This window comes from Eufriesea mexicana, unplaced genomic scaffold (genome assembly GCF_001483705.2).
Source record: "Eufriesea mexicana isolate 0111107269 unplaced genomic scaffold, ASM148370v2 scaffold24489, whole genome shotgun sequence".
Lineage (NCBI taxonomy): Eukaryota > Metazoa > Arthropoda > Insecta > Hymenoptera > Apidae > Eufriesea > Eufriesea mexicana.
Genome location: NW_016931469.1, coordinates 64,546 through 78,438, shown reverse-complemented (window position 1 = coordinate 78,438; position 13,893 = coordinate 64,546). Strand labels below are relative to the sequence as shown.

The window sequence follows — 13,893 nt, the reverse complement described above, 5'->3', positions numbered from 1 at the left end:
CGTGACTTGCAAATTTTCTATATTTCCGTGTGTTTGAAATTTTATTTTAATTTTTTATTTTTTCATTTTATTTTAATTATTTAATTATTATTATTATTAATTATTTTTTATTTCTATTTTAATTATCGCTAAGAAAATACCGATTGATCTGAAGGTGGAGAACGAGAGGTTTTTAGTGAAAAGAGCACTACGTTTCCTGAGTAGGACATTATTATGTGCGGGGGGCCAGATGCGGAAAAACTGAAGGCCAGCTTTTCGGGAAAAAATCCGTGTCGTTAGAGAGGCGTAAACGAACTGACTCTTTTTCGCTGTTCGTTAGACGTCGAGGTGGTCCGCGAGTCATGGGGCCCTGGTCGTAAAGACGTAAATCAGGTCCCCATTGATCCGGAAACCTCGATGTCGCGAAGGAGTCGAAAATATATACAAGGAACCTTCGCTTTCCGCGTCTGGGATGTGTCTCTACAGATCGTTAAATTTGGGATTCGAGATCGATCTAAATAGTTATTGGTAATCATGACATTCTCGTGAGAAATGAAATTGGGGGTTATAGGGGGTTAATTAAGAAGGGCTCGAAGATTTGGATAGCATTGAATTCTTTTTCCTTCTGAAAGCTCTGCTGGTTGTAGATCGCTGTATTACGTCACACTTTATTCAATTTACTTTACATTAATGTAAGTGTACATTATTATTACATTAATATAACCACTGCACGTTTCCGTATTATCCTTATGGTATCTCTGAGTAATTAAATATTAGGTGTGTGGAAACGTAATTATCGTTACATTTATCTTGGTACTGTTAAATCAAGATCCAGCTTAAACACTGAAAAAGTTAGCCCACTAATTAAAAATTATTCGAAGTAGAATATTATAAGAACAGAGATGTTGGATAATATTAATTTTACAACATTACTATGGAAATTAAAATACGGTATTCAAATATTTTAAAACAATTATGACGTGTTTCGATGGTTTAATGATAGATTATTTTCTGTGAATGATAAAGAATAACGGGAATATAAAAATACAGAAAAAGATTATTATAATACGAAATAGTTTGGATGACAAACATTTATCGAGTTTATTGTATAAAAATAATCATTTGCTCAAATAATAGCAGTAGATCCTCGTAGAATTGATTTCATATTTCGGGAATATTCGTTCGCTTTATCCAAATCAAATTTATATAATTAATTAAACAGGATTAAATTTATATAATTCACTGGTATTTTATGAAATAATTGATTAATTACCATGTTATCCGATGTATTATTTGGATTATTGATTATTCCCTCTTCGTTGCAGTTTTTGTACCTGAGCTCCCCTATATAAAATATACATAATCGAGTATTATGCGACTGTATCTCAAATAATAACATTTTAAACGTACCCAGTAATGACATTGCAATTTAGTCGATGCAGAATATTCGATGATATTTTCCATCGATGCATCCACTCTAATGTCAAATATAAAAAGGGAATCATGGATCTCAAAAATCCCAGATATTTTAAAATTCCACGGAGCTCCAACGAATTCCAAAAATTCCCAAATCCTTTCACCGTCTATTTACCAGTTCTTTTTGTCTGCATGAAATTTCGTTACAACAGAAACGTGTCCTCCGTTGAGCAGCAGCACGGTGAATATTTTATGCTCGTACCAAGGGAACGAAGTGTCTTGCACCGATCGAATTAAACCTGGAACGGTGGCGACTTTGTCGTGCAAATCGTCTTACAAATTGCCCGTGACGAATGACCCAGCGTATCGCACAGTCACTTGTCTCGAAGACGGATTATGGGACCGTCGTCTCTTCCGGTGTCTTCCAGGTAATGACGATTTTGCGTATCTTGTTTCGTTCCGACACACCGGTTTTAATATCTTGAATAAAACGAAGAATAATTTATACTCTCATAATCGTGATATACTCGGCAAGTTAATGGCCATCGATAAATTTTTACTGCGTGCATGTCCAACCCCTCCCCTGGGTACAGGTTCGCGCGGGCCATTGATCGTTAATTCAAGGTAGGTTTATGGTTCACCGGATCTAATTTAATTCGTTATGCTTCGTCAGAGTGCGGGGTGCCCATTTCACAAGGTAACACGCTGATAGTAAACGGATTCGAGGCGAAGTTAGGCGTATTTCCGTGGCATGTTGGTATTTACCAGAAAGACTCGCAGAACGAGTACGAGCAAGTTTGCGGAGGCACACTCGTAAGCAACAATCTGATCGTATCAGGTAATTTCGTTCGAGGAAATTAATTTTTTTATTTAATTAATTTTAATTAATTTTTTAATTAATTTCGTAAGCTGTTTGGCGCCTCGTTCTTTTCGTTCTTCGCGCTCTTAATAAGGCGAATGTCTCGAGGAGGTTAGGGTGATTCCAAGAAACGGCAAAGAAGCTAACCTCTTTCTGATTTCCGTCTTTCATTACGACCAAGCGACTGTTATCGTGCGTATTCGAATATATTCTTTGTCCTTTATTAGCCATTCTCGCTCGGGCTTAATGAAACTTTTCGTCTTATTACTTGCAAGTTACCAACACTTATCGTTTAAACCAATGACTTTCATTCCACGGTACATATACATTAATTATTAAAATTCTACCATACCTCCAGAAATATAGGTATTATTCTCATTCGCAGCAGATAACCGCCGTTGCAGTCGATTTCATGTAACTGTATGCATGTTTCTTTATTTGATAATCCAAGGAAAAAGAGGTTAATCAATTACCTCGATATTCGAATCGACTAATTAATTACATACCGTATGTTTCAAAAATTCTGCTCCTATATTGGCTAAGAATCACTGGCTCAGATAATAGCTGTAATATAATACGGTAAATGTAGATATGCAAATTCGTTTAAAAATTTTCTCAACTTCAAACACGATCATTAACGAGATTTTCTATTCATCTGGATTTTATAACCAGCAAACCCTGTACCTTAACATATTCAATTAAGCATTATATTAAATCTATAACTAATCCAAATACATGTATATATTATATTTGTTTACTGTATGTAATTTCATATTTACCATGAAACAGCGTTACGGATTATTAGTAACAATAGTCTCATGCTGTCCCACCATCACGAATAAATCATCCACTCATTCTAACCTTACAAAATTCTTTCATATTTCTCTCTTAACTACCATCGAACAAAACAATTACACTCGTTCACGAAATCCGAAAAATAAAAAAAAAAAAGGGAAGAAAAAATACGTTTTCCATCGTCGACACAGCAGATAAAGGTAAACGTTGTTTCGATAGCCGCTCACTGTTTCTACGACGAAGTGTACAATACAGTGAACGACAAATCGAGCTACGCGGTGGCGGCTGGCAAGCACTATCGCGATTGGAACGCGGTGGAGAATTACGTGCAAAAATCGATGGTAACCAAGATCATGTTACCCGAACGTTACATCGGTGCGAGAGCAAATTTCGCTGAAGACATAGCCCTGTTACAATTGGCCACCCCCTTCGAGCTGACCGCCATGGTGAGACCGATCTGCATGGACTGGGACAACGTGTACGAGCGGAGACAACTACACGTAGGCCAGAAGGGCAAGGTGAGAGAGCCTGGTTATTAATTAAGAATACCGAAGTAGCCAGATACGTCCACGTGTACGCTTTGATTAATTTCAACTGTCGCACAGTCGCGCCATTGCAACGCTACTTTCTCGCCAGATTTCCCGCCTTTTTGCCTTCATTTCCGCCTCCGCGACTGGTTTCAGCTGGCTAATTAAGTCACGCCGGATTATATTTCCGTAATTAATTCGCACGCCTGTTACGCCGCGACGTTGTTCTATTTCAGCAATTAATTTCCACCCTCACACCCCCGGTACGTCCTCGATGTTTCTTTTATTTTATCTTCAAAGCCTCGCCGCGGCGAATGAACCCAGGATTGCTTTTTTCTCGCAGGCCGTTGGCTGGGGCAAGACGATCAAGGGTGTACCTAGTAAGACTCTTCAGGAGGTGAGCATGCCCTATGTTCCTTACAACGACTGTGCGTCTGCCGTGCCTGACGATTTTCGGGGCTACATCACTTCCGACAAGTTCTGCGCTGGCCGGTTGAACGGTGAGTCGATTATTACAATTTATTTATTATTAATCGTCGAATTTCTTAACCTCGCGAATCATTTTGCAGGATCTTTAAAGCATTGTACTTTCTTCTTTAATTTTGAGTATCTCTATTTCCGAATAATTGCTTACATCGAGAAGGATCCAAGAACAGTCATGGGTTTCCATTCAGGCTTTATCTCCGGAAACCAAGCAATTTCCATATTAGCTACGCTTCTTTCAGTTCAATTAAATTCCGATTTGTACGTTCTAGGAAGCTATTTTAATCCACGTAATAATACACGAGGTGTAAAGAAAATATCGCGTTGCGAGTCATGTAGGAATCGACGAAGATTTGTTTGAAAAGTATACTACAGTAATATCTTGACTCTGAAGCTGAATATCTGTTTATCATAAATGCAATTAGTTTTCCGAATAATTTTCAGTAGAAAATTGCGATTTGAAAATTAACCACTTGCGCTGGAAAGACGTGTCACGCACGTCGTTGTGCTTTTGTCACAGAATCGCCAACGACGTGGTACACACGTCGTTTGGCAATTGTTACAGAGACACTGGACCGTTCTGGCACACGCGTCTGCGAAATTCTTGCCACCGCAAGTGGTTAACAGATAGATAAGTTCTCGCAAAGCAGATGAAAGACATTTGACTGTCATGTCACGTCTATCATCGCTGAAATGAGCTGTTTTGTTATTCAGGTTCGAGTCTTTGCGAAGGTGACAGTGGAGGAGGATTATTCTTCGAACTAGGGGAAGTCTGGTATCTACGTGGTATCGTCAGCGTCAGCCCAGTCAAGCACGATACGTGTGATTATCACTCTTACACGGTATTCACCTCGACTGGCTACTTCCGGGATTGGATTCGCGACGCTTACGTCAGCGCGTAAACACAAGTACTCGCTCTTTTATGAATTCTCACGATGAGTTTGATCAGCAGTCAAGTATAAGAGAGGCTATACCTGATGAAGCAAGAGGGAAACGTTATTCGTTAATGATTTTCATTGAACTTAGAAGTGCTTCCTTATTGCAACTATAAAAATTGTTACAAGGAAGAACGAAACCGTTTATCATCTGATTTGCACATACTGGACTCTGAATTAACGAGATTTGTCAAGATAGACGACCTTTTTCATTTTTAAATAAATTGCATAATAATATACTTCCTAACGATATTTTTTTAATACTAGAACTGTGGAACTAGATAAAATGGCTGATGTTAGGTTTTTCATTTCCGCAGTTGTTAGAATATGCAGCTGCACTTAGTACATTTAATCTTAATTTTTATTTACGATGAAATAAAAATATATGAAGTTACTATAATTATTCCTGAGGTAAGAGTAATGTCGATGCTTTTAAAAAAGTTCCCCTTTTTTTGGATGAAATAATTATGGTCCAATTCGGATTTATTTTTCCTTATTACGAGAAATATATCAGACACCAAATTTCACCCTAGTCCTCCTTATTATACTTATACAGACATTATGCGTTGGTAGTTTCACTGTTGGAAAACGTCCAGCATTCACCAAATTCACGCTCTGCGATAACCTAATGAATATCTTAATTATCGAATAATACCTAACTTTTGCTACCGGTTCACACGAAGAATCGTATCAAACAGCTCGAGGATGATGCATAATACTCGCAAACTGACTACTCGCGAACGGTAGTTAATCTGGATCCCGCATAAATCGTACTTTCAGTTTTCAGGAGCGCAATTTTATACGGTGCATGCAATTTTTTTGCGTGCCGTGTTTTCGCGGCAATCTCGCCGCGATAAACGTTTTACAGAGGAACGGTAGTGTAACATAAACGGGGCAAAGACATTTCGATGATTCACCAAAAAAATCCTGTTTGATCTACGACAAAGCACGATGGCTCGCGCTGAAACGGTACGCCCGGCTCTCGAACGGAATACCTTTGATATTGGCTTTATCCGGCCGGGGATCTAAATTAGCAGCGGCTCGTTATTTATATCGCAACTCCGTTATTTATGACACGGCCCCGCCGCGACGTGAATTTTTTTCTTCCCGTTTTCCCTTTTTTCCCGCCCCTTTTTTCCATTTTTTTTCCACCCCCCTCTGTTTCCTCGTCCGACCTGTTCGAATGTATTGTATTTCCCGTAGGAATTTCCGAACAGTGTCGAGATAATCTACGACGATGTTCTGCACCGTAATCCGTGCTGACTTTTATTTTACGGCTTCGTCGGCTTCCCCTTCCGCTCGCGGATAAATTGAACTGCAGAATGTGTTTACCGTTGATACATTTTTTAATCAGTCCACCCTGGAGGACGGGAGCTTCTCCAGTAAGGGAAATGGATGGCGGTTGTAGAGGGCGTTGCACGCGACTGGAACGAGACGTATCTCTGTTCCGGTTGCAATTAGAAAAAGATGTTGGAGGGAAAGGGGAATGGTTGCAGGAGAACTGCTTTTCCTGGACCATATTTTCTTCGCGAGTGTAATCGCGTGCATGCATTCCGTGGTTCTACTCCTCTGCTGTTTTATTTCTTAGACGGGTTTACCGTTGAGGTTATGTCGTCGAAAGATTAGTTCGCTGAAACGTCTCGAATATTTGAAGTACATTGTTGCGAGATTTGTTCACCGATGTATTTCGAAAATTGCGAATATTTTATTTACGAAGATTTATTCTTTGTCTACTACTAATTCCACAGTAGGAGTATCCATAAATTGCTAATCTGTTATTTGGGAAGGAAAGGTCCTTCACGAGTGAAATAATTTTCTTTCTGTTGAAAGATCCTTTCCTTATAAATGTTTATTAAAGTTGCTGGTGAAAGAAGTAAAAAAGTTAATACTATATCATATTAAAGTATTTCGGAAACCAGTGGTTATTGCCTGTTTCATCTACCCCTTCGTCTACAATATGGTGTAAGACTCCTGATAAGAAAATGACTATGGCACGCATCATAGAAAGTTAAATGGTAAGGCAAGGGGGTAATGAATCAGTCTCCCTTAATGAATACTTCACTTATCATTTTTCTCACGCCCAAACACCAAAGTTCTCGTAACAACTGTCATTAAAATTAACAAAAATTCTCAATTTATTTAAATTAACAAAAATTTTTCAATTTTTTTGCATTCCAAGAGGGATAATAATCAGTCTCCCCTACTGAATACTTCACTTATCATTTTTCTTACACCTAAACACCAAAGTTCTCGTAACAACTGTCATTAAAATTAACAAAAATTCCCAATTTATTTAAATTAATAAAAATTGTTCAATTTTTTGCATTCCAAAAAGAAAGAAGAACTCGAGGAAACTCTCGAAAGTAGTTGTCCAGGATATAATGGAACAATTACAGAATCCACGTTGATTAGACTAATTACATCGGCATGTCTAATACGATAACAATCAATTATTTAATTAGCGAGGTTGTAATCGTGGATGTTGAATATCGGCGAAATGCAGGCATTGGACAATGTGCAAGGCACGGTATATGTTTGCGGGAATCGGTGTTTGCTTTGGGCACTATTCATACGTTTATGGCTGACGCGTGTTTGCCCATTTGTGAACGGGCTTACGATCGTGCAACTAAAGGGGTAGATGGATTGTTCGATAAAATTGATACTCGACGTTTAAAACTTTTGTATGTTTCGGGAATAACGCGAATGAAAATACAGACACGTGAAAATGGTTCGCATTTCCCTCCCTTTTCCGCCTGTAAACCAGCGTTCGCGGTCATGGCTAAATTTTCACGCGGAATCGTGCCATGTTACGTCTAAATCGCGACAAAGGCGCGAAATTTTCAAAATTCAAAATATTTTCAATCGGTTATCCTAGTCATTGATCGAAGTCATTATTCTGTAACGATTTTGAAGAACAATGGAACGAGCGTGTCATGGGGTTTCGTGGCTGGAAATAAAACACTGGCGAACGATTAATCTCGATATTTGGACCAAATTCTAATGTCGATTTCTTGTTATGGTTCGTCCAAATTAATTTCAACATTTTAAACAAATTAAATGCTAATTTGAGGAATTTCGGTGTACCGTTTGTACCATTTCGATTCTGCGAGGAGCGTCACGCGGGAGGGCGACCAACATGCAAAACGAAATGAAAATATTCATCGGTCTGCTGGCAATCTGGTCGATATTTGACGTTCTCGATATTTTTGGTGTTACATCCACGAGGAATCCTTCTTCTTCCGTCGAAAGGAAGTAAGTGTGACGAATTATGCCTGAGATAATTTGTTACGTAATGAAAGAACGGTGACACATAGTCGATTGGTACTTTAGATGTTGAGATCGTAGATTAATAGCGAAGGTTTTCCTCCATGTCGAAGGCTTTCTTATAAGAGCGAACGATTTATTTCGCAGACTTTCAGAACACTAACAGAAGGCATTTCTCACAGGATCGGCAGCTTTGTGAGCTTGGGCTATCACGTGACTAGAGGCATGTTCGGGGACATGTTGAAGATGCTGAAAAGAATGCAGTGACGAGTGTCGCGTTTAGATAGAATAACGTGTCTTTTACGTTCGTTCGAGTATTTTTTTCGTCGTGAATGCCCGATTTAATATGTCCAATATGTAACTTAACTTGTCTATGATAACAATAAAGATGGCGGAGTATAACAAGCCGAGGAGTGCTTTTGTTAAAGGAAAGGAAGTTCTCTTACGTATGTATGCGAAGACAAAGTCGAAGAAAGCTGTAAAGGATATCCTCGCTTCATAATCTTCCGTACATTATTGAGGAAAGTAAGATGAACAAATGGAAAGCGACTTTTATCCTAACAGACACGGAGTACTTCCGTTAGTATTTCTCTTTGAAACTTTAGCGTTTGCCATTTGATTCTCCTATGCTGTACCAGCGAATTTTTCTTCAAAAATATTCCCGACTTAATATTCTCTTCTCATCTGATATGCATTCCTAATTTAATTAAGAAAAGAAGATTGCGCTTAATATAATTCTTAGTTTGATCGATTAAATAGGAGTAAAACCGTGTAAATGTAATAAAAGTTCTACGATATTTTATTGGAACGGGAAAGAAAATGGTCTGCTTCGAAACTTTAACGTTTCTCGTTGGTTTCCTCTATACCATTTCAAGAAATTACCCGCGAAAAATGCTTCACGTTTAATTCTTGGCGAACGAGAGGGACTGTGATCGAATGAAACTCAAATATTTGATATAGATACCAGAAAATTTAATTTAAAATAAAATTCAAATCACATCAATGTTTGTGGTCTATCCGTAAACAGACACATCAACAATATTAAATAATAAATAATAAAAGAATACAAATAATTCTTCACTCAGTAAAAAAATAATAAAAACACGTTAATATTCTTTTGGAAGGTGCAAGCATCCAGGCTATGAGACTAATTTATATTTTTTTAGTTCTTCTATACCATCCACAGACATTTTCCTCATCAAGAAGTGCATCATGGTTAACCCTTTGTATTACAAAAATGAGTCTCAACTGTACGTCGAATCTCACAATTATAAGCTACATTTGTCACTCGACGCATCTTAACCCTTTGCACTCGAATGACTCCCTTCTTTGATAAGATTTCAAAGATTGATACTCATTAATATGTCAAATTTAAGATAATGTAACGGTGTGCGAGGCATCGAAACCAAATAATTCTACGTGTTAATTATTATACGAATTTTGATTTACTCCTCCAAAAAATATCGTCAGCTTTATAGCAGAAAATCTTTGAACTCTTACTTTTCTTTATCCAAAAATTCGTCGAGTGCAATGGGTTAACAAGAATCCGAAGAATTTCTAAACTTTTTATTTTATTTTATCGTGGATGGTGGATGGTAGATAGTAGTGCGATATCCTTTTTCACCCAACAAGCGTTTTTAATTCAATAAAAAATTTCCAAAGTTAATTCTGGAGTCAGCTGAAAAACGAAAAATAAGTATAAAACACGATAATCTTCTGTGCGAAGGCGCAAGGCAATGGGGAAGAAGTTATTAGACGGTAATCCGCGTTCTAGCATTTTCTTCAATTACCACCTGCGATTCGCCTTTATGAACGAGCCCGGAACGAGTGTTTCAGAGGCCTCTTATGTCTACGGCGTGAGGGGCCGGCTGGTCCGCGCGTGGCTGTATTTTTCTTTAGGCTTTTAATTAGTCCGGTCATTAATTAAACACAACTTAGCTCGGTTCGGGCCTGGTTCCCGGCGCTGCTCGACATCCGCCCGCTTCTAACCCTTTTTTTCCGCTTCGCCATCCACCTTCTCCGTTCCGCTTTGCTACACTCCACGAATTTTTACCTGGCATGCCTCCGACGTGTAAACATGCCGGCGCCAATTTATTTCACCGCGGGGAACGTTTTAAAACAGGGGTCCGGGGGATAGTTTTCTCCATCTCACTTCAACCTCCGTTACCAGGCTTCGTTCCTCCAGTTCCTGCGATTCTTCCTTCTCTCCAGGGACCACGACGCTTCCTTCGTTCTCCTGCAATCCGCTTCCGCGTCTCTCCCGGTTCATCCCGTTTTCCAAAGAGCCCCTGGTACTTACACTTCCTCCTCCATTCCTCTGCACCAGTCCAGTTTATCGAGATCCTTTTCTATCCTTGGTCAAGGACTCGAGGTCGGTATAACTTTTTCACGTCCTTCTTGAACGCTGAAGGATTGTTTCTAGCATCGAAAATCGAAATATATACCGGTTTTATTGAGCACCCAATTATGTATTTTTATCTGCTACTATAGTACAACTTATACTAGAATAAAATTCAACTTTTAATTGGTCTTGAAGTTTTGTCCTTTAAAATGAAAGTTCCCGGTAAATGAGGATAAATTTGTCGGTATTTTCGAATATATATCTCCATGTTTCGAATTTTATAAGGGCCACGAAGTTATTACCAATATTTACCGGTATAATACCGGTCCTTGGCTACCCCCTCATTTGTTCCTTCACTGTCTTGCACCGGGCGTCGCTTGGCCCCCAGTTTTCCGCCCCTTCTTCCAGCTTCTCTTCCGTCTCGCGATTTACGAGGTTGCGGAACAGCCGCAGGCTTCGAAACGGAGAAAGCCCGCCAGGGATAAGTGGTCGTTTTGTGTCTACGCTCGGAGGATGGTATTTCTCGTGCGGTGATTAATGCTGAGTTTTATAGGGGCCGGTATTATCGGGGAATATGATATTTATGTAGGGTGCCGGAATGGAGGCTGCTCGAGCACCACTGGTCTAGAGAAATTGCCTTTGCGACAGAGCGTAACGAAGATTCTTCCAGCCCGAATTTGCCTGCTGTTAGCGATGGTTTATGTTGGCCTGGTTTTAACGCACGTCCTTACGAGGTTTCGAGTTTGGGTTGTCTTCGGTTTCCCGAACGTATGTGCGAACGAGGGTTGAAGAAAGCATCTGTTTGTCGCGAAAGAAAAAGAAAGGGGGAGTTGAATTGTTGCGCGTGGAACCCAACACGAATTGGTTTTTGAAAAATATTTTTTACATTCGTTTTCAATTTTATAATCAGGAAGGATCTTTGTTATATTAAAATTAGGAAGATCGTGATTTTCCTGTGATAATTAATCATTATATCATTGAGTAGTTGCAAATGAATAATTCCTCCATTTTGTTTGCAACCTTTTTTACGTGGACTCTTACGAATTTTTAAATAAAATTCGTGTGCGAATTTATATTTTTAATTTGTCTCCCTTCGTATTTTCAGTTGCTTTTTCGGGGCCCATAAAATTTCCGAAAATAGTGGATATAGATGTAACATTTCAGGATTATTATGCTAGTTTTCCTCGGAATTTATAGTCTCCTAAATTTTATTTCCGGAACACCTAACTTTATTAAACGCATCTTTCATAGTTACGTGGACATTTGGTACCCAATGCACTTTTACAGCACATACGTAGTTAATAAAAGCGAACTGAAACTTAATTGTCGAGTTTCGAGGATGCATTCGGGCGAAAGTTCTCGCGTGAATCAAGTGGTAAATTTTTATTTACGCGTACACCAGTGCACCATTCCAAAACTCCATAGCAATCCCTGCGATTATCGAATACTCTATACCTCCTATGCGATTTCACGCTTATATTTCATTTTAATTCCGTCCACTGATGTTACGACCTTATTTTACGTTAAATCGATACCGTTTGAAGTGATACGAAAATGGCGACACGGAGATCGTGCAGCGTTCAGACTGTGCGACATAAATTTAGGGTATACCGTGTATGTGACACTGCCATACTCGTTTTATTAGCACTGCATATACAAGCAGGTCAAAAGCCACGGAGCAGCGGAGACATCGAAAACGGAAGAAAAATAGCTTTTACAATAATTTAACGATCATCCTGCAGACAGTCGTGCTGTAGCGGAGGAAGAGTCTCCTTTATGTCCTTATCCTTTGAAATCTTTTAATGGGAATTCTCTGCGCGGATGGCAAGGTGACTTAACTGACTGATAATATTATTGTACCCTGTAGAACTGGAAGAACTTTTAATACGCAAGTCTGAAATGAATCGAGTTATTTCAAGGCAGAGGCAAGGCCGACGCGACCTCCATGGGGATGGTAACCGCTTATAAATTGATTTCTCGAGAACACTTGGACGTCATTCTTATTTCCGTTATTATTACGTACAAGTGCCGGGCGACTCGAACTTTCTTCTCAATAATTAGCTTAAAAATTCGTGGATAAAACGTAGCTCGATGCTTAATTTCATCGTTTGAAGACTCGGAAAGGTCGTAGGACCTCTCGAGAGCTTTTAGATCTCCGAGACACCTAAGTAAAAAATACACCGGTAAAAACAGAGTGCTTAATAGTAACCTGCAAAATAAAAATTCTGTTTCTGTTGGTTATTATCAGGTAAAATGGGGCTTGACATAAATTTTTTATTCGCTATTTAAACGGAGAACAAATTTTAGATGCAATCAGTCACTGTAGAAATAGACGAATCTCGATTCGATGCTTAGATCGATGGTTTGAAGATCTAATCAAATCGCAGGGCCTTTTAAACTTTGGAGATGCCAAAATAACAAACACAAGGATAAAATCAGAGTACATAAAATATCGAAAGAATAGCAGACACGACACTTCTCTGCTCAAACACCACACTTGTCGCGTTTCTTTCGGCTGAAAGCGAAAGATAATTGGAGAAACGACATCTCGCTCGCGATTCGCTCGCCTGGACGCGATATCATTTCGAATTCAATCGCTCTTCCCTCGCAGAGGAAAGCAGAGAACGGTTAAATCGGTTGCTGCTGTTCGATCATCGCACTGGTAAACCGAATTCCCGGTCGCGTCTCTCCGATAAGGCAGCAAAACAAAATGGTCTATCGGCAGCCCCTCCGGCCCGCGTCTACGTCTGGCTGCGAAGAATCGTGTTACTTTTGTCGGTCTTATTGCGATTTCCGATTCCGTTCGATTTGTCGTCTCGGCCGATTCCGTTCAGTCGCTGAACTTGCAAATGCAGCCAGGTGCATCGATCGCGGACACTCGGGAGCACGACACGAGGGTGCAACGAGCTTTGGACGAGGCTGGAGGGGGTTGGGGTGGCGGCGTACCTGTGCAGGGGAAAACGAGCGAGGAAAACGGTCGGGAGCGCTGTTGGGAGAGAAACGAGCGACACGGGAGAGCGAAAGAGAAACGGACGAGAGGAGGACAGCCTGTTGATGGAGCAGGGATAGGGGAGCCGATAAAAAGGAAGAGAAAGAAGGAGAACGAGAAACAAATGACGGTGCAAGCGGGACACGTGTCGCGGAGGGATGAGAGAGGGATAGAAAAGGGAGAGAGAGCGAGGAGTACAGAAATGCAGTGGAGACGGTGATCGTTTATGGAGAAGATGGTGGCGGGTCGATCGGTGAACGAGCGGAGGTCGATGCAAACGAAAGGTAAGATAATGGAAAATCAGA

At 39.8% G+C, this 13,893-nt stretch overlaps 1 protein-coding gene across 1 annotated transcript in view; it reads left to right on the top strand.

Moving 5' to 3' along the window:
- Window positions 1-5,190, top strand: part of LOC108554500 (suppressor of tumorigenicity 14 protein homolog) — a 10,509-nt gene extending 5,319 nt beyond the window's left edge. The window contains exons 5-9 of the mRNA XM_017909800.1: window positions 1,608-1,823; window positions 2,069-2,233; window positions 3,269-3,567; window positions 3,920-4,076; window positions 4,774-5,190. Coding sequence (XP_017765289.1) covers window positions 1,608-1,823; window positions 2,069-2,233; window positions 3,269-3,567; window positions 3,920-4,076; window positions 4,774-4,961 — 1,025 coding nt within the window. The 3' untranslated portion in view covers window positions 4,962-5,190. The remainder of the gene's footprint in view (window positions 1-1,607; window positions 1,824-2,068; window positions 2,234-3,268; window positions 3,568-3,919; window positions 4,077-4,773) is intronic.
- The last annotated feature ends 8,703 nt before the right edge of the window (window positions 5,191-13,893 follow it).